Here is an 18,577-nt window from a genome sequence, read left to right on the forward strand (position 1 = left end):
CGTATATCATATATTTTTTTCACAATTTCCCTACATAAATATATAGTGAGTTTTATGTGTTTTTATACTTTTTTTGTTTTTCACGTAAAAAAGAAAAGAAAAAAAAACAATTACGGAGCAGCGAAAAGAGACTCACACAATTACGGACGGAGTCGTCGACTTTTGATGCGCATAAATTTATTGAAAAACGCACGCACCGCGGCGAGGAGTACACATACATCAGTCATTTACCTCGAACATCACCATACATATATACCGGTATACCCATACTCATAGACCCAATATATATTTCTAGAAACTTACTTATAAAGGGGCGGACGTTAGTCCCGATCGCTTTGGTAAAACCGGCGCGTGCGACGCGTCGTTCGGAAAGTTTCAGCCTCTCTCTCTCTCTCGTGTTTAATTGAAATAGTCACGCCAAGGGGAGAGAAATGTGGCACCGATCGGAAAAAAAAAAAAAAAAAAAAAAAGAAAAAGAAAAAATTATTATTACTCGCGAGCGCGCGTCCTGAATTCCGTCACGCTGCTCCCTCGTATATATATATATATATATATATACGCGGTGGGTTTGGACGATGCGAGACCTCAAGATGTAATTTTAAAAAAATTCCCGTGTGATCTCGCTCATTCGTCCCATTTATTGTCCCGAAGAAAGGAGTTTTAATTGTGAAATTTCGTATAATTTACCGTGTTATCGGAGCTTAAGGGGGGGAGGGTGGCCTGTTCACGATTTTCCGATTTGTCGGAATCGCGAATTCAGAGGGAAAGCGTGTGCGATGATGCCGAGGGGGGGTCCAATTACTTAGCCAACTTTGGACAGTTATTTCACACAGAGAAATCTATAATGTTCCAACTGCGGTAAAAGCTGGACGCGTAAATGTTGGTTGAAGGGTATACGGGTACTTTTGCACGAGTGTGAATCGAAAAACCGCCCGGTAATCGAAAATGTTGTGTATACTTACCTGCGTTGTGAAAACGATGCGAATATTTTTCAAGCCAAAGGACAAGTTGGCAGTGAGTATCGATGACTCGGGGTGGTAAAATTTTAAAACCATCGACAGGAAGAAAAAAAAAAAAAAAAAAAAAAAAAGAGTTGAGTATGCGTACAACTCATCTCCGCGCTAAAGAATATCAGTACCTATATGATTAATTCTCCTAGTAAAACTATATATTGTATAAACTCGTCCCTCGTCATCGCCGCACGCAAATTCTTGCGAGTCCCATAATATGCGACGTTTGCGGCATGCATTAGGCCAACACAGATAAGTATAGGAGGGCTGCGCCCCAGAGTTGCTACCGGTTATAGGGACGGGCAATTCGCGAACGCGGCGGTTATGATAAACGCCGGGGCGACCAACTTATATACCTATGTACCCACAGGTATGTATATTTATACATAGTCACTGCGGAGCCGTACGCGGATTTTCACGTGATAAGTGCGCGCGGAGCGGATAAACCCCCCCAGGGCTGAACTTTCCGACTCGATTGATTTAGGAAGAGCAATTTAGAGCTGTACGCCGGCCCGAATTCAAATTGAGCTGCATTGGTGGTTACTGCGGATATTATAATGTATGCACGCTGGAAACACATGTTTATGTATAGTACGTATAAGTACGTGAACCATGGAGACATCAGGTCTTGGAATTTTGCACGGTTTGAACCCTCACCGTTCTCAAACTCATTCGAAGAGTACTTTTTTCTTTTATTTTGTTTGTTTCAAAGTTCGGGAGAGCAAAGTTTTTTTCTTTTTTAAACTCACTCAGTGTTCGAGTTTCGAGCGTTATAGTAATAATTAAAGTCACCAAGACAACTGTACCGCCAACTCATTTTGGTTGTAGATTTAAGCTATTTTTAAAAAATTGGTTTCTTTTTCCCCCAACAATTTAATACAATATACTTATTTGTGCTGAAAAACTTGTCTCAAACAATCGTGTATATCTTGGTAACGCCTATATCTACTGAAGGAGTGTTTTTTTTTTTTACGATATCAATCGCTTATCGCGTGGATCGAAATCAATCGCTTGGAAACAATTAAAAAAAAAAAAAAAAAAAAAAAAAACAAGCTCGTATAATTTCGTACGCGTGAATTTACCCTTCCCCACGTTTTTTTTTTCACCCAACGATTATAATCAAGCCGTTCAACGCACCAGAGAAAAAAGAGGAGGAGCAGCAGCAGCATATGCATAGGTATACATATACGACTAAACAAGCCGCAGCAGCAGCCAAAGGTGCTTAATTAATTGCGTTGGTCCTCATTTGTGGGAAAACAAACTGACCAGCTTGACTTGAAAAATAAGCTCCCGCCAGAGTTGACACAGACACATACGCGTGCACACACTGAATAACGCGGTTGGATTAGAGATGCGGCTTTTAATCGATACAACATATGGGTAGGTATATAATTAATTACATGCACGACGAGGTGTACAGCGAATTTAGGTATAATCAGGGAACGAAGCCGGCAGCTTTTTTTTTTTTTTTTTTTTTGGAAAAGTTCAACATGTTTTCACTTGTTTATATGCTTATAAGTTATACCTGATCGGTTGCGCGCAGGCGAGCCCAGAGAAACAGCCAAGTGACAATTGTTACGAAGAGCGCGTGGACGTTGAATATGCAAAATTTCATCTTGTGGAAATTTATATGGAAATATGTTGCAAGAAAATAATTAAAATAACAAAAGTACTGCTAGAGAATGTGTGCGAGAAAATGAGTTTACGAAAAATTAATTTTATAAAAAATATTTTTTTATTGTTTCGATGGTTCCACTAATTTTATAGTAGTAAAAAAAATTTTAGGCGTAAAACTTTTTCATCAAATAAAGTTCAACGAGCTTCATTATTAAAATAATAGTATAAAAACAATACAAAAACATTTACATGTATCACAGTCCATCAGTCTTTTGGAAGAGCTTCTTTTGTATCACAGTCGATGTGTGTTTCAGGCAGCCAGTATGGTCATTGACCAGTGATTTGATTCACAAGTTGGGAGACCTTGGCTTTGGTTATCTTCAGTATCCTAAGAAAAAAAAAGTGGAAACAACATTTATTAGTATTCGGTTATTGTCGGTGTAAGATTCAAAAACGTATATGTCCTATCTATTTATTTTTCATCGTAATACGAATTTGTCGTTTGAGTTCAGTAACCCGATATTTATTTTTCAATACAATTTTAAGCTCAGACTTTTAGGGTTTATCTCCTTGTTTCATTTATTTTCAATTTATTTTTTTTAATAACTTATGTAACCTATTAAGACTGCGATTACTTTTAATTTCATTTCAATACAATTATGAATTTTTTTTTTCTCGTGATACTTGAATCCGATAGTCTGGTAAGCTTTTGTTTCTCGGAAATTATTCGGGGTTTTTTAGAGGGTGAATTTTGTTTTTTATCAAAATGGAAAATACCTCAGAATCCATCCTAACTTACACGTAGTGAATGATCATTTTTAAGAAAATAAAAATTTTTTTTGTTTCGATCAAACAATTACTATCATGTATTTTTTTTCAGCACACACGTAATTTCTTCAGATTTTTTTTTTTTTTTCAATGTACAGAGCAAATGATACGTATTTGAGTGCTTTGTAAAGTAATAAGACGTATTTTTGTTTACATTCACAGGCTCATTGTCACTTTTTTTCAATTGTCAAGGCAAAACTTTTTTTTTTTTTCGTCTCAAAAACTTTTCAAAGAAAGATGAAAGGTACTGAATATTTTTTTTTACTCACCTTTAATCGACTTAGTGCTTGAGTTGATGCTTTACATATGGCATTTAATACAAATACATCAACGTAAAAACGTTAAAATAATGCTTTTTCATCTTATTATTTGTTTGTTCAGGTTTTTTCTTTCTTTTTTTTCATGTACTTTTGCTCATATATCATTGTATTAATTATTTTCAAATAGTCGAAACCTCTTTTGGAATAGCCTGTATATATTTATATACAAAAGTATCATTTCATGGTTTTGGTGATTTTATTTACATTTCGTATTTACATGAGTTGATAGAGGTTTCTGGAGTGCCATGATAGGTACTTTAACTCAATAATATATAATAGATACATTTTTTTCCCATTTGTATATGCTTTTGGTATAAATCTATTTATATCTGGTTAGCTTATTATCAGCCGTTTGCTTTTCTTAAGATGCGCCATTAACTCTCGTGTGCTTTAATTATTATTGCATTGGTATCCTTGCTGGTTTGTTTCATTGCAATCTTTGCTGAAAATATTTTAGCTTGTTGCCTGTGAAATAAACTGAATTGAAATCACTGCACATTACATTTTTGGTTTTATTCAATTTTTTTTTTTTTCTTTTTCCAACATTGATTAATTCAACTACCACATAAAAATACATAAGAAATATTGTAAAAGAAAAAACGTTGACGCTCAAAAGTATAAATAAATCAAACTATATGAGGAAAAATGTTTGCAAATTATATTTTTTTTATAATGAGTCTTGTGTACCTACTCTCTTAAGCTTTGCAGCTCTGAGAATCAAGGCATTAAATTTGTATTTTCTTGTGCTGGTATTGGTATTTAAGTTGTGGTTACTTTAATTAAGGTACAAATTTTTGTGCAATCCAAACAAAATTAAGAATATAATATAAAAAGCATGAATTAAACAAATAAAAATCCTTATTAGGAAATGCTATTGATAAAATACTTACGAAAAATTTTTAATACTCTTTTCAGATCAATTATTATTTGTACAAGATATTGGATTCTGGAATTTTTTTTAGAATATCTTTTATCAAATTTCCTATGATTTTCTGTTTCAGAGTTTCACAAACAGTGATTTTTAGACCTTGTGATAGTTTCAAAGTACAAGTAAATTATTTTCATAAATAACTATTGACGCTATACTAGAATCGTGATGAACTGATGTAAAAAAACTAATTTTCTATTGACCAGAATATTATAAGGAGGTAATAAATGAATTATATACTTTGAATTTATTTTCAATATTTTTAGTGCTTCATTGATAAAACTAGTTTCATAGCTTACAAAGTTAGATACATATGAATGAACTACATAAAGACATTTTGACAATCTGTTTTATTTCTTTGCTTTTTTTTTTTTTTTTTTCAAGTAAATCGAAGATTCGCTATCAAAGCTCAAAGAATAAAAAAAATGTAAACAAAAATAACTTTAGACGTAGCCATTCCATTTATCAGTCACACAAAATCTTATTGGTAAAATCGTTTTCCTCTACACATGACTGCAGTATGAAACTATACATATTTATCATTTAGCCTTTTTTTGGCTTGGATAGAAAAAAGTTGTCCGTCTTTTATATGTTTTTTTGTACGAATCCAACTAAAATGTTGTGGTTTTCTTGTTTGGTATAATAGGTTTGTTCAAAGGAAATTCATTTATAATATCGCAGTGAAAATTTTTTCAATGTCATGTTTCTATTATATACAAATAAAAAAAAAGAAAAATTTATACTTTTTTCACTATATATATATATATATATTCATTATTTCAATTATAGTCTAATCACAATCACATACTTGTACAATTTTTTGTCGTACTTATCTATTCTTCTACTTGTTAAGAGTTTCCATTATTATATTATGTATGTATATATTAGCCAGACATCATACGAAATAGAATCATTATTTTCATTTTGCATTCCTACTACTGAGTACTCAATAGATATGCTAAACAAATAATTGTCATATCATTCTAAACTCTATTGTAAATTAATTTTTTTTAACTACTTGTGTAAGTGGAACTAGGAAATATTAGTATTTACCCAAAAAATTGATTTATAATATTTAGATTTGCTTACATTTTTCACTCAAGAGTGAAAAGTTCATAATAAATATATGATATCTTTCACAACTACATGTATGTATGTTATTTATTAAAAATGCTACCAATTATTTAAAAATGTTTAAAATAGAACTAACTAAAAATTAAAGAGAAGTTGATTTTTCACATGCTAGGAAAGAAAAAATGAGTCTTTGTATGTAAAAAAATTTAGATCGGATTTCGTAACTGTAAGTTTAACGATTATGATGACGTGACTGGTTCAACGTCAGTAAGTATTCATGATTTCTCTTGCACATTTACTTATTTTTCTTAATCTCCACTTCCTGTTTCAAACAAATTCTTAGAAAATATTCTTAGTATGAGCTCAAACAGCATTCCAATGCAGTAGTTATTAACTTAAAAACGTTACACGATTATATTATGTACATATAAAAGAAGTTATTAACAATTCGTTATGGATGTTTCAAATAATCGCACACGCATCTTTTACCCTTTTACTTTATTTTGTGTATCAATTTTACTTGTGGAATTGTATTACTCTGAAGTAATACAACGTTACTTTTACCCACACTGACAGTCGGATAAAAAATGTACGAAAAATTGGCAAAAGTATTACTCAAATTACATCTAGGTTTTTATACAAATTAAATATGTATTTAATTATTATTTTAAAGTCACGTTAAAAAAATGTGTATACCAAGTTTTTTCTTTGCAATTCTTATCCACGTGACTTCAAAAATGACATTTTTTTCAATATTTGCAGTATAACTGATGCAGACCTATCTTGATTATCAAGATTACCGATGCTATGTTAAGCAATCCTGCCTATTTACTGGTTACAATTTAAATGCTTGATTTAAGGCATTCACTCAAAAATAAGAGATAAGACCAGAACAGGATTGCTTGGGACGACGATAATGGGAGTATTGATATTAACGCGACGATTTTTATCGCATTTTTTGTTTGTATTGGCTTAAACTCCGTTTTAGTATTGGTACTCACCATAGTCTTGGATTCCATAAACAGCTTCGTGGCCTGCATAATCTGCAATTGAAAAAGTCCAATTATTCAATACGTCTAGTAATATATTACATTACTAAAAAATAACAGTAGTAGTAAAGTCATGCAATGTAAATTGGCAGTTGTTAGGAAAACATTCGAAACTTATTTATCATCTCGACTTGTGTCATGTATCATAGTTTTTTCCACTGTTATTTTTGTTCATCCATACCGTTTATTCAAAACTTATAATGACAGTAACTTGCTTTTTGTTTTTTCAATTGCTTAACATATACAGTAAGTAAATAACATTCAAGACTTAATCATAATAAAGTTGGGGTAGGCTTTTAAAACGGTAATAGACAATCTTTTCTGGATTGAGGAACTTGTTAGTACTTTTGCTTTGAAAGATGCCAAAAACAAGAAATCATTCAGAATTAGTATTATTTTTCTAATGAACAAGAGGCAGTACAGCATTTTTAATTAGATAAAACAATGTGATGGTAGAGTGAAAAAAAAAAAAAAATAAAATAAAATGAAGTTACCAAAGGTGCAAACAAAAAGCATTTTTTCTGCGTTACAATCGAATAAATAAAAAAATTCTACAATTAACTATAACCAAATCTAGTGCGCTATTAGTTTTAACAAAAAGATTAAACTTACAACAAAAAAATACTAACAAAAACAACAATATTATACATAATCTAACAAAAAACTGACCATGTTATTCTGCAGTGAATTCGTACTAATTCGTTCCATAGCTCATAGGAGGGTAATTAGCGGACTGGCCTTGATAGTCATAAGCTGAAGAATAATTATAATATCCGCTGTCCACTGCCTCTTGTTGATAAGGTGCTGAATATATTTATTTTATTAGAATTAATATCAACATTTTTTTAATCTTTTTAATTCTACAATACAAATACAAATAAATAGTATAAAATTTTAACAAAATTCAAATTAATGGCATACTTTATGATAACCAAAATTATTTTATATTATGGAACTATAGTGGAAAAAGTGGCTTCATAATACTGATCAGAATTGAAGTCCATAAAAATTATGGTTGAATGTATACAATGATAACAATTCTATTGAATAGTTATAATTGCTTACGGAAATACATGCTTCAATAAAATTGGTACCTGCGGCTGGTGCCTTGTAGCCGTAAGGATCCGCATAGCCAGAACTGGCAACTGGTGGTGCGCCATATCTATTATCTGGTGGGGGAGCCGTAGCATAACCCTGAAATGATACATACAGTGATTAAAATATCAACAAAATACTTTTGAATTGGACAAAAGCACTTAATAAAAAATATGCGCTGCATATATATATGTAAAGTTCATCCAAAAAAAGTTTTAGTCTTCAGAAAGTGGCAAACGCATTGAACTTAATTTAGACCAACTATACAATCTGTCAAGCCATTTATACTAATGTATATGAAAGAAATAGTTGCAATTAAATATTAAAAGTAAAAATTAATCATAGATATAACGATAGATGAAAATAAATTAGATTCAATGTATATGGATCATAAAAGGGAATAGCTTTGAATATTTGTAGTACCGCAGACTGTGCGTAGTCTGGTGGCTGTTGATAACTTTCGTAACCCTGGTAGCCCTGAGCATAGCCTTGTTGTGGATATCCTGCACCGTAGTTACTTGCAGGTGGTGCTGCTGGGGCATAACCGTTACCAGCACTGCCATAACCGGGAGCTGGAGGTGCCGACACGTAACCATTACTAGGTGGTGCAGGAGGACCGGCATCGAACCTTGGCCTCTTGAGTGGGCCACCGGCACCAGGTGGACCACCACCACGCTTCTGGGGACCACCTCGACCGCCACCCCGACCACCACGGTCAAAGCCACCTCGACCACCACCTGGCATTCGTGATCCTCCTCTGAACATAATCAAATTATTGTAATACAATACTGTTATCTTTGTAGACAACAATTTTTTTTTTTTCATACAGATCGAGTTTAGTTTACCTTCCACCACGCGGTCTATCGCCACCGAGTCCACCGCGACCTCTGAAACCTCCACCTCCACGACTCGAAAACTCTCCTCGACCTCTACCTCTGAAACCTCCTGCTCCTCCCCTACCTCGGGGTACTCCAGAGGGAGAACCTCCAACGCCACCCGCATCTGGTGGTGCACTGTAAACCCAATGAACTGAATTATATAATTGAAAATTTGAGAAAAAATCTATTAAACTTTAAATATGTCAGCTTACCCATAATGTCCACCACGTCCTCTACTTGGCATACCTCCTCTGCCTCTCATTGGCGGTCCGCCCCTCATTCCCGGACCTCCACGACCACGCATCATACCTCTAGGTGGACCACCACTGTTGAACGAGACACGAGATACATATTAAATTCATTCAATTCTTAAGGAATCAAATTGATAGATACTGAATCGAAACAAGTACAAAAAGCTGTATTATCATAAGACAGGCACGAGTATCTTTCACCAAAAGTAGATAAAATTTTTTCAAGTTTCCACGTGATGACGCTACGAGAAAATGAAAATTTTTAAGTAGCACAAAGAACTTACTCTGAAAATTCGACATTGGATGTACACAAGCGTGACCTCTCTCTCCCTTCCCCCTAGCTTATCTAAATTCTTATATCCATTAGGTTCGTTTGGGGCTTAGCTTGGAGCAGCTCGGAGCTCCTCCGAACTTTGACCCAAAACACGCGTTTTGCTCCGAGCTCATCGGAGCACCTCCTAACAAATTCCTACAGTCGGTATATCTATATTTATGGCGAAGACGTAAATATTTATATTGCCAAGACTATAAATATAGATATACCGACTGTAGAAATTTGCTCGGAGGTGCTCCGATGAGCTCCGAGCTGCTCCAAGCTAAGCCCTAAACGAACCTATTTTTTCCCCATCATGTGTATCATACCTTTTTATATACCCTATTACCGAGCATAGACTTTTGAATTAGTCAAAATGACAAACTGCACCTCTGGCTGATCTAACACCGCCTTAAATCTACCCTCGATATCCACCCTGAAGCTGCAATCGTGATGATGAAACAAGGGGCTACATAAAATCAATACGAGCGACGAGCCGCTCTAAAACCCGTTGGTGATCACTCTCTCTTCTTCAAAACCACGTGCATTACGGCCCAACGACGCATGAATAAAAGGTTAAAGGAAAGATACGTACCGTCCGCCACCAAAGCCTCCACGTCCACGGGGAGGGCCGCCGGGTCCTCCGCGACCACCACGGAAACCGCCTCGTGAGGGTGGTGGTGCAACCGCCGGCGCTACTACGTCCGCCATGTCGCTTGATTGCTTGTCTTCTGCAACGGAAAACAAAAAGTAAGTACATACGATGTTTTATAAACGAACCTCGTGCCAAATCGCATAGTCAACTCGAAAACCACCACAAGAGTGTTAAATCAAAGTTTTGAACACACATAAATGTTACAGCGTGTCCCTGGTTTCGGTACCCTCAGAGCTCTGGGTGGACGATTATTGATTTATAAGAAAAATATATAAAACTACAATAAAAGAGACAGTTTCGTTACTCACAATTACACGGGGAAAAAACTGACACAAGCTCCAAGAGGATTGTCACGCGATTGAAATGCAGGATCGACCGCGTGGGTGTTCTATTTGAGCAGGACTAGTATTGATGGACTACTGTGCACCCACCGCGTCTCTTCTCTTCTTCGTACGAAAACGGCGGAGGAGAGGAAGGAAGAAGATGGATGCCGGGTCGATCGTCCACTACACTCTCGGCTCTCCTCGGCTCTCGGCGTGCTGTGCGCAGTGCGCTATGCGTATAGTATATTAACGTGTGATAGCGTCACGATAAAAAGGAGCAACACAAAACACAAGCCTCTGACACAAGTCACAACGTCACAAGGTCACAACATGTATATATTTTTTAATAGCGCGTCTCGCGTCTCGCGCACAGATTATTCATAAGTAAGTATACACACTACGTAAGTATTACATACCCACAACAACTGCTGCTCGAGCATGATCATCGCATTCGACGTGGCGATCGACCGGAAGTTGGAATCTAGCGCCATCTCTGAGGCTTGTTAAAACCATGTAGGTTAAAAAACATATTTTCTCGCATAAAATTTATTGTAAATATTAATAGTCAAATGATGTAATTGAAATTAATAAAGGATATTTAATGCTAATTGTTAAGTACCACTGTCACCTGATGAACAGAGTTGAAAAAGCTTTTTTGGTCCTTGGCTATTAAAGTAAGCTACACAAGAATTCGACAATTCGAAATTTTGCGCGCTAGAAAACCGACACTACGCTAATCAAATTGCCCATTTACAATTTGGCCTCTCATACTTGCATTCTACTCCAAAAAGAAAACTCGGTTTAATTTTTGGAAAAACAACGAAAAATCATAAGTTGTTCGAGCTCCTCTGCAAACACAAAGAGAAAACCCCCTCGTTGTCTTCCTAACCTATAAGACACGAGTCTTGTGAGAAAAAAAAAAAAAAAAAAAAAAAAAGCCCCGGCGCGCGATCTGCTGAACCACGTGACCCACTCGATAGCGTCGGGATTGGCCAGTACAACAGTATTTCAAATTTAAAACCCAAAAGAAGAACGGTCACGGACTGGGCTCTCGCGCGAGGCTAGCCAGTTGAAACGCTACAGGCTGCAGGACCCATCCATAACCGGCTTGTACCTAGTGTGTCGTGCCTACGAAACAGCGAAAAGGTCGGTTGGTGCGGGCTCAAGTGTACGTGCCCACCGATTCCCATCATCACGACCACCTTTTCGAAGCTGTAGCAGCTCTTTCCCCAGCTGTTTCTCCAAAAGGGTCTCGCGCAGTAAGGCCCTTTCGACCGCAAAAGTAGTGCCTGCAGGGGACAGCACGCGCCGAGGGCATAGTTGCCGAGAAGTTGTCATACCCGAGTGAGGCCCTTTCGGGAGAGGGAAAGCAGCAGCAAGATGTCCAAGGAAGAGAAGGAGAAGGAAAATTTCATACCTGATCCGATTTTCGACAGTAAGATCGGGAAAACGTATCTCAAGGGCCGCTTCTTCGGCAAGGTGAGTTTTGTCTCTCCTTTTTTTGGTTTTTTTTTTTTTTTTTCGCGCTCATTCGTGCATGAGATAAAAGTTGTTTACCAATCTGATGTTCATTCTTGCCTGCTCTGTTGCTTTCTTTTGGTGCTGGCAGCATTGTTTTGTTTACTGTTTAGTATTGATGGATTACTAGAATCGAGGGTTTGTGGATTTCTCCGTTTGTCATTGAACCTTACAGTTCCGAGCTCCTCTGCGCAATGTTAGTTCGTTAAAAACGATGAGGTTATTGAATAGTTCACTTTTTTATTGATTAATCAATTTTTCTTATTTTTTCTGGCTACAAGTTTTGCATGAAAGAGAAACATGCTCAGACGAGTGCAGGAGATTTATTTTCAAGCCCTGCGATTGAAATTCACTGATAATTGTACAACTATTCTTAATATACGTACATCATGCTCCAGTACGTATATGTGTTCATATGCCTGTTAACGGTATTACAGGGTGGCTTTGCAAAATGTTACGAAATCAGAGATTCAGAAACACACGATATCTTTGCTGGCAAAATTGTTCCAAAATCGATGATGGTGAAAAGCAGCCAGCGAGAAAAAATGACCCAGGAAATAGCTATCCACAGAAGTCTGAACCACAAACATGTTGTTGGCTTTTATGGATTCTTTGATGACACTTACAATGTTTACATTATTTTGGAGCTGTGCAGAAAAAGGGTATGTTGTAGTCAATTTCAAATGGCTCCAAAAATACTTATTAACTATTTTTTAAATATATGTCTGTTTACCATTTCCAGTCTATGATGGAATTGCACAAGAGACGAAAATCTCTCACCGAATGTGAAACACGATATTATATGAAACAAATTTTGGATGGTGTTCACTATTTACATCAAAATAGAATAATTCATCGTGACTTAAAGCTAGGCAATCTTTTTCTCAATGATGAGTTACAAGTAAAAATTGGAGATTTCGGTTTAGCAACAAAATTAGAGCACGATGGAGAAAGAAAAAAGTAAACAGCATTTTTTTTAATCCAATAAACTATCCATTACTTGCCTTATATAATTTTGCATAAATTATGTTCAGGACTCTGTGCGGAACTCCGAATTATATTGCTCCAGAAATCTTAACTAAATCAGGTCATTCCTACGAAGTCGATATTTGGAGCATTGGATGTATCATGTATACATTGTTAGTGGGCAAACCACCTTTTGAAACATCCAGCTTAAAAGAAACGTATGCCAGAATCAAACAAGTCAATTACAAAGTGCCACAGCACTTGCTGAATACACCTGCAATATTCATGATCTCCAGTATGTTGCAAGGCAATCCAGCAAAACGACCACCAGTTGCTAAACTACTAAAAGATCCTTTCTTTTCGTCTGGTAAATTTTCATCTCTTGAATTTTTATTTAAATTTAGCCATTACTGTACAGGTGATATTACTGATACATTTCTTTTTTTGAAGGTTTTATGCCAGTCAGTTTGCCAGCTTCTTGTCTAACGATGGCTCCTCGTCTCGATATGCTTGAGCCCATGAGTCGCAAACCATTGTCTGAAATGAATTACAATAACAGCCCTAAAATTGAGGATGTGCTCAAGAAGGGAAGTCCACACAATGCTAATAAGATTGGTCAGACTAACTCGAAGCAGCCAGATCACGACATTGATTCGATGCTCAAGTCTTTGGAAGATCAATTATTTACAGTTATAAAGTTGAAGCCCAGAGAAGAAGTAACGAGTACCGGTATGATTATTTTTTTATATTTGAAATGTATTGTCCACAATTTACCCTAAAATTTGTATATTTTCTTCAGTACCCCAGAGATCATTTCGATTTTTTCGGCGTACCCCAGGCACGAATTTTATTCCTTCCTCTTGTATTAACCTTCCGTCAACCCTTTATTCATAACTCATTACGTGATACATTACTCATAAACATGTCATAAAAAATTTTCTAATCACAAGTGTTACCTCATGTTTCAGACGAAATGACTGACCCGAACGCACAACCATTTGTTTGGGTGAGCAAATGGGTAGACTACTCTGACAAATACGGCTTTGGCTACCAATTATCGGATGATGGTGTTGGCGTTATGTACAATGATGGCACACGCCTCATCATGCTTGCGAACAATTACAATATTCACTACATCGATCGTTCGGGAGAAGAGGCCTACTACACTACTAAGGATTTCCCGCGTAGCCTCGACAAAAAAATGAAACTTCTCAACTTTTTCTTGCGCTACATGAATGATCATCTTATGAAAGCCGGTGGTGCTGTAGCTGTCCATCAGAGCGATTCACTCGCTAGACCTCCCTATATGCATCAGTGGTTTAGGACACAGACGGCTGTCGTGATGCTCCTGACAAACGGATCATTGCAGGTACGTGAGATTATGTTTTACGTGCAATATAGTTGAGTACAGTAACAATTTATGCTTGGTATTGAAATTTAAATTTATTTAAATCCTTGAGTGTTAATGAGCTTATAGTTTCTTGACAAGTGCGTCATGAAAGCGCGTTCAATTAAACTGTATTGCACGATACAATTTAGATATAAAATTTCAGTATTAAAAAAAAAAAAAAAAAAAAAAATAGAACAATATTTAAAATACTGTTATTCGAATTATTTAGATTTCTACGTACATGTCACATTTAAAAAACGATTTTTGGTAATACAAACTATATTTTAAGTATAAAATTTATTCCTCATTCCAGATAAACTTCCAAGATCACACAAAGATAATTCTGTGCCCACTCATGGCTGCAGTTACCTACATAGACCAGGAAAAAAATTTCAGAACCTACCGATTCAAAACGATTCAGGAATATGGTTGCTCTCCTGGACTCGCCAAGTGTCTAAGTTACGCTCATAGTAAGGTCAGCCTGCTCAATTCGAAATCGATTGCTCGGATGGCTCCTCCTCTGCAAGATAAATAGTTTGCGCAAATTACCATATTTAAAATAATGTATAAAAAAGGCAACTTTATAATATATTAAGCATTTTTAGAAATTTTTTAAACTTTTTTACTAAGGAACATCCAGAACAAGATGAAAATAGTAAGTTCATCATCAAAGTTTAATGATATGTGAAATTTTTTTTTCTATTCTTAAAGCCAACTATTTTTATTGTTTCTAAATAGGCATATTTTACCGAAGTAGTTCTGTATAAATGATAATTAAGACTTGTGATGATAAAAAGTTTCAGTTTTATTCATAAAACGTTTGATATTACGGTTTTTTTGTATCTTAACACTCTTTCAGCTGGAAATTCAAAACTTGACGCCGAGTATTATCATCAAAATATGCTTTCACACATAGACAATAAAACTGTTTTCGTCAAAAAATTGTTAACTATGCTTATGTTTTGTCGAGTCCTGTCAACATCTAAATATGAGTTTCATCAGTCTTTTTCATACAAATTAAACGGTACAATATTTCTACAGAAACTACTTGACCGCGTTTTAATCGATGGGAGTCTAAACAAGTTAGTTTATTGCAAGAAAGTAAGAGTAGCGAGGATATGAGGGTTGATTTATATGGTGTATTGTCGTTTCATTTTGTACATACGTTCCGCGGTGAGGAAGCTTGTTTTTTTTCTTTTTATTAATAAGCGAGCCCAAGAATTAAAATGAATCTGAAATCTAGTTATTACTTTAAACAATTTTCATTTCACCATATACTTGAAGATTTTTTTACTCTGAAGAAAAAAACGCTGTTTGGACTTGATTGAATTCTAGTAAAAGTACATGTTAAATTAATTGAAGTATAAATGATGATAGTGCGTTAGTATTATTGTTGATTTACCCATACTGTCGTAGGTTTTATTCACTGATTATTTATAATTAGAAGTATTTTGCAATTTTTTTTTTTTCTTATTTCGTATGATTATAAGGGATCATTTGTGTGACAAAGCCTGTACAATAAAGTTTATCTACTTTTATACAAATTGTTATTAATCTTACATTTTCTTAATCCATTTTAGTACATGCAAGAAAATACATCTTTTTCCGTACCCGAGAAAAATTAATTGCGCACGGCCTTATTGTTTTTTCTAATTTCATCCGACAACATAGCACCCCAGCAAAGCTCCCATTTATTTTCATTACCACGAAACGAAAATCTTGTATAGAATAAAAAAAAGAAAAAAATTATTACAAAGAAAATAGTTGTAATCTGGTTCTTGAAGAGATGAAGATAAGGAGATAAAATTAACAATATTTATGAATAAAGTAACGTGGTCGAAAACAAATCGAAAAATCTGGTCTGCATCAATGGGAAATGTAACAGTAAAAAGTGGAACACCGAATTATCCGACAAAACATATCTCCATTTGAACGAGGGTAAATTATACGCAGTACGTATAATTGTTGTGGGTGGGTTCAGGGAAGAAAAGTTCACTACTTTCCTCTACAGTTGGCCCATACATAATTGGAACTTAACAAATCTTGAAGAATTGAAAGAATGCTCTTTTTTTTTGTCCATTAAATTCGAGTGCTGATGTCATTTCAGATCAAAAACAATAAATCGAATAACATATATTGAGACCGGCATTCTTTGACTTCGTTTAAACATATCCTAGCTTATTCTCGCGCGCTCCATTTCTGATGCTGTATGCATATCACTTCTCCATCATCACGTCTTTTTTATTATATTTATTGATTAACGGGAGTAAAATTCCCTATTACACAGAACTCTAATACAATACAATTATATTATATATTTGTGATTGTAGATGTAGTATGTAACAGCTCATTACACATCCTGTACTAACACGTTAATGTTTCCAACAAAATTAATAATTTTACTTATTGTAACAATATCTTGTTTAAGTATTTACATTTGTTGCATTATGAAAATAAAATTAAAATCGCAAAAAGCCCATCGAAATTCTAAAAAGCAACTTATTTTACATGTATCTTCATTTTTCTGCAATGCTTTGCTCTACAAAAAAATAAATTTTCCTACAAAATTGCGAGAAATGCTTTATTTTCAAAATAATTTGCGTAAAATCCTAACCTCTTGAAGAGCAAGGTCGAAAAAAGCGCACGACTATGAAAAGGCAGAGAATCACCATAAGGCTGATAACAATGCCTTCCGTGGTGAAATGACGTGGTACATTATCTCCCTGTAGAAGCTCCACCATGTGATTGAAAGCTCCGTTCAGGGCATCAGTGAAGGTCTCGCCGGCGCGACGACCATCACCGCAACACTCGTAAGACATTTTGCATCAGCATCAAAAGTCAACTTATCTTTCCTTCTCTTTTCACATAGCTAGTATGGTATTCAAAATTACATTGTGTGAGCCTAATGAATACACACTAGTAGGTGTTCAAAAGATGCGCAAAAAATGTAGAAATTAATAAGTAGAACTTACATTTATTATAAAAATCTTATTCGAACATTGAGTAAGGCTATTATTTCGTTAATTGATGTGTACTCTTAGATATTTATATATATACATACATACATACATATAAAATTATTAAAACTATCTAATTGATAAATAAAAATTTGGACTTAAATTTATGTCAGTTGGATCACTTTTGCCAAAAACTTGTTCTTGTTATCAGCAAAATGAAAAGTCATTTTATTTTTTCTCTTCCCCCAGGTTGTACTTTGTCTTAAGTTTGTCAATCTCTTCCAGCTTCTTGTCAACATCGACCCTCTTGAAAGCTTTGTTTGGTTGATAATATAAAACTACCAAGTATCTATTACACACGTTGAAACCACTGAGATGATCACAGGCATTCTTTGCATCAAAGATATCTTCATAGACAACAAATGCTGTCCCTCTCGTTTCTGCAGTGTTTCCTCTACAAAGTAAAATTCATTTTGATATTTTTGATGACATATTTTTTACACACTCAAATGTCAATTGAGCACTTACACTCTGATTTGACGGATAGCACCGTATTTGCCAAAAATGTCGTACATCTCTTCTGCAGTAATTTTGTATGGCAAATTCCTAACATACAAGATTCTGTTTACTTCTGGCGGCAAGCGCACCTGAAATTATTGTAAAATAACAATGTTTTCAATGATTAGTAAACGTTGCAGAGGATTTTTTTCAAGTAATACTAAAGTACATTTAATGATACATTAATTTTTATTAAATATTTTACTTAGCGAAAGATTGATGAGAAATAAACACCACGACCGTATTGAGGTTATGGTAAAATTGTATTGAGAAAAAATTTGTTTGCTTTGTTGTAAATAAATATATTTTGTATAATCACTTACATTGGCGCGCCGCTGAAGTACTGCCATCGCCATTTTGACTAAAAAGTGTTAAAAAACTTGTCAAATTAAACAAAAACACAGCCTTTACTTTGCACTTGTGAATTGTACGTGTGTTATGATTTGGACTTGAGAAAAAGAGCAGACATATAATTTTTGACGTGATGATTTCAGGATGTGACGTCATTCAGTCACTGTCGATAACTTATCATCAAAGTACAATTTTGAAAAATTTAAAATCATATAAGTAATCATTGAATGCTATTTTGTATTTTAGAAAATTATCATTATTTTGTCTAAAGGCCGTGAAGATTTTAATCTTCCAACACAATTAAAAATACAAATTTTCTAAAATTATAGACTAGGATGTGGATTAGGTTTGTATTAACTGAAACAAATTTTTGATTCCAATTTTAATTGTTTAATACAGCCACTGATAATAATTGCTTTTTCACTACACAAACAAGGAACTCAATGCGCGAACAACATAAACAAGTCCACATTAAATCAATAAATATTTAAAGAAG

The 18,577-nt window shown here is 34.8% G+C and overlaps 3 protein-coding genes across 7 annotated transcripts; 1 reads left to right on the top strand and 2 right to left on the bottom strand.

The window, feature by feature from the left end:
- Positions 1–2,643: 2,643 nt before the first annotated feature.
- LOC106637327 (uncharacterized) lies at positions 2,644–10,790 on the bottom strand. 5 transcript variants are annotated; one of them, XR_016292902.1, is made up of 9 exons: positions 10,327–10,784; positions 9,959–10,094; positions 9,012–9,125; positions 8,767–8,934; positions 8,345–8,678; positions 7,921–8,020; positions 7,496–7,630; positions 6,779–6,820; positions 2,980–3,015 (listed from the first exon to the last, which is right to left on the bottom strand). XR_016292902.1 is itself a non-coding variant. In XM_089590266.1 (9 exons), exons 3-8 carry the CDS (start codon positions 10,072–10,074, stop codon positions 7,521–7,523), a joined length of 942 nt encoding a protein of 313 aa, XP_089446392.1. In that variant the 5' UTR covers positions 10,075–10,094; positions 10,212–10,254; positions 10,327–10,785; the 3' UTR covers positions 6,731–6,820; positions 7,496–7,520. The 5 variants fall into 5 exon arrangements, 4 of the variants coding, with proteins under 4 accessions (XP_089446394.1, XP_089446393.1, XP_089446392.1 ...); XM_089590266.1 differs by lacking the exon at positions 2,980–3,015 and adding an exon at positions 10,212–10,254 and having other exon boundaries at positions 6,731–6,820; positions 10,327–10,785; XM_089590268.1 differs by lacking the exon at positions 7,496–7,630 and having other exon boundaries at positions 2,644–3,015; positions 10,327–10,789.
- A 529-nt stretch (positions 10,791–11,319) lies between these two features.
- On the top strand, positions 11,320–15,729 carry polo (Serine/threonine-protein kinase polo). The gene is made up of 7 exons (XM_014350063.2): positions 11,320–11,820; positions 12,297–12,521; positions 12,602–12,819; positions 12,894–13,192; positions 13,276–13,554; positions 13,794–14,194; positions 14,529–15,729. Exons 1-7 carry the CDS (start codon positions 11,722–11,724, stop codon positions 14,748–14,750), a joined length of 1,743 nt encoding a protein of 580 aa, XP_014205549.2. The 5' UTR covers positions 11,320–11,721; the 3' UTR covers positions 14,751–15,729.
- Positions 15,730–17,163: 1,434 nt separating this feature from the next.
- Positions 17,164–18,173, bottom strand: Sf3b6 (splicing factor 3B subunit 6). Its single transcript, XM_014350093.2, has 3 exons — positions 18,054–18,173; positions 17,701–17,819; positions 17,164–17,626 (listed from the first exon to the last, which is right to left on the bottom strand). Exons 1-3 carry the CDS (start codon positions 18,084–18,086, stop codon positions 17,401–17,403), a joined length of 378 nt encoding a protein of 125 aa, XP_014205579.1. The 5' UTR covers positions 18,087–18,173; the 3' UTR covers positions 17,164–17,400.
- Positions 18,174–18,577: the final 404 nt, after the last annotated feature.

The sequence above is a fragment of the Copidosoma floridanum genome, unplaced genomic scaffold, assembly GCF_036245765.1.
Source record: "Copidosoma floridanum isolate Cflo_tuat_1 unplaced genomic scaffold, Cflo_Japanese_pri ptg000012l, whole genome shotgun sequence".
In the NCBI taxonomy this organism is placed as follows: domain Eukaryota; kingdom Metazoa; phylum Arthropoda; class Insecta; order Hymenoptera; family Encyrtidae; genus Copidosoma; species Copidosoma floridanum.

Excerpts from the sequence above, each read along its gene's own strand:
- LOC106637327 (XM_089590266.1), bottom strand. The coding sequence starts at position 10,074 with ATGGCGGACGTAGTAGCGCCGGCGGTTGCACCACCACCCTCACGAGGC. Across the intron at positions 8,021-8,344 it reads CAGACTACGCACAGTCTGCG|GGTTATGCTACGGCTCCCCC; the intron begins GTACTACAAATA and ends GTATCATTTCAG. Across the intron at positions 7,631-7,920 it reads CTACAAGGCACCAGCCGCAG|CACCTTATCAACAAGAGGCA; the intron begins GTACCAATTTTA and ends AAATATATTCAG.
- polo (XM_014350063.2), top strand. The coding sequence starts at position 11,722 with ATGTCCAAGGAAGAGAAGGAGAAGGAAAATTTCATACCTGATCCGATT. Across the intron at positions 12,522-12,601 it reads TGGAGCTGTGCAGAAAAAGG|TCTATGATGGAATTGCACAA; the intron begins GTATGTTGTAGT and ends TACCATTTCCAG. Across the intron at positions 12,820-12,893 it reads CACGATGGAGAAAGAAAAAA|GACTCTGTGCGGAACTCCGA; the intron begins GTAAACAGCATT and ends AATTATGTTCAG.
- Sf3b6 (XM_014350093.2), bottom strand. The coding sequence starts at position 18,086 with ATGGCGATGGCAGTACTTCAGCGGCGCGCCAAT. Across the intron at positions 17,820-18,053 it reads TACTTCAGCGGCGCGCCAAT|GTGCGCTTGCCGCCAGAAGT; the intron begins GTAAGTGATTAT and ends CAATAATTTCAG. Across the intron at positions 17,627-17,700 it reads GCTATCCGTCAAATCAGAGT|AGGAAACACTGCAGAAACGA; the intron begins GTAAGTGCTCAA and ends TTTACTTTGTAG.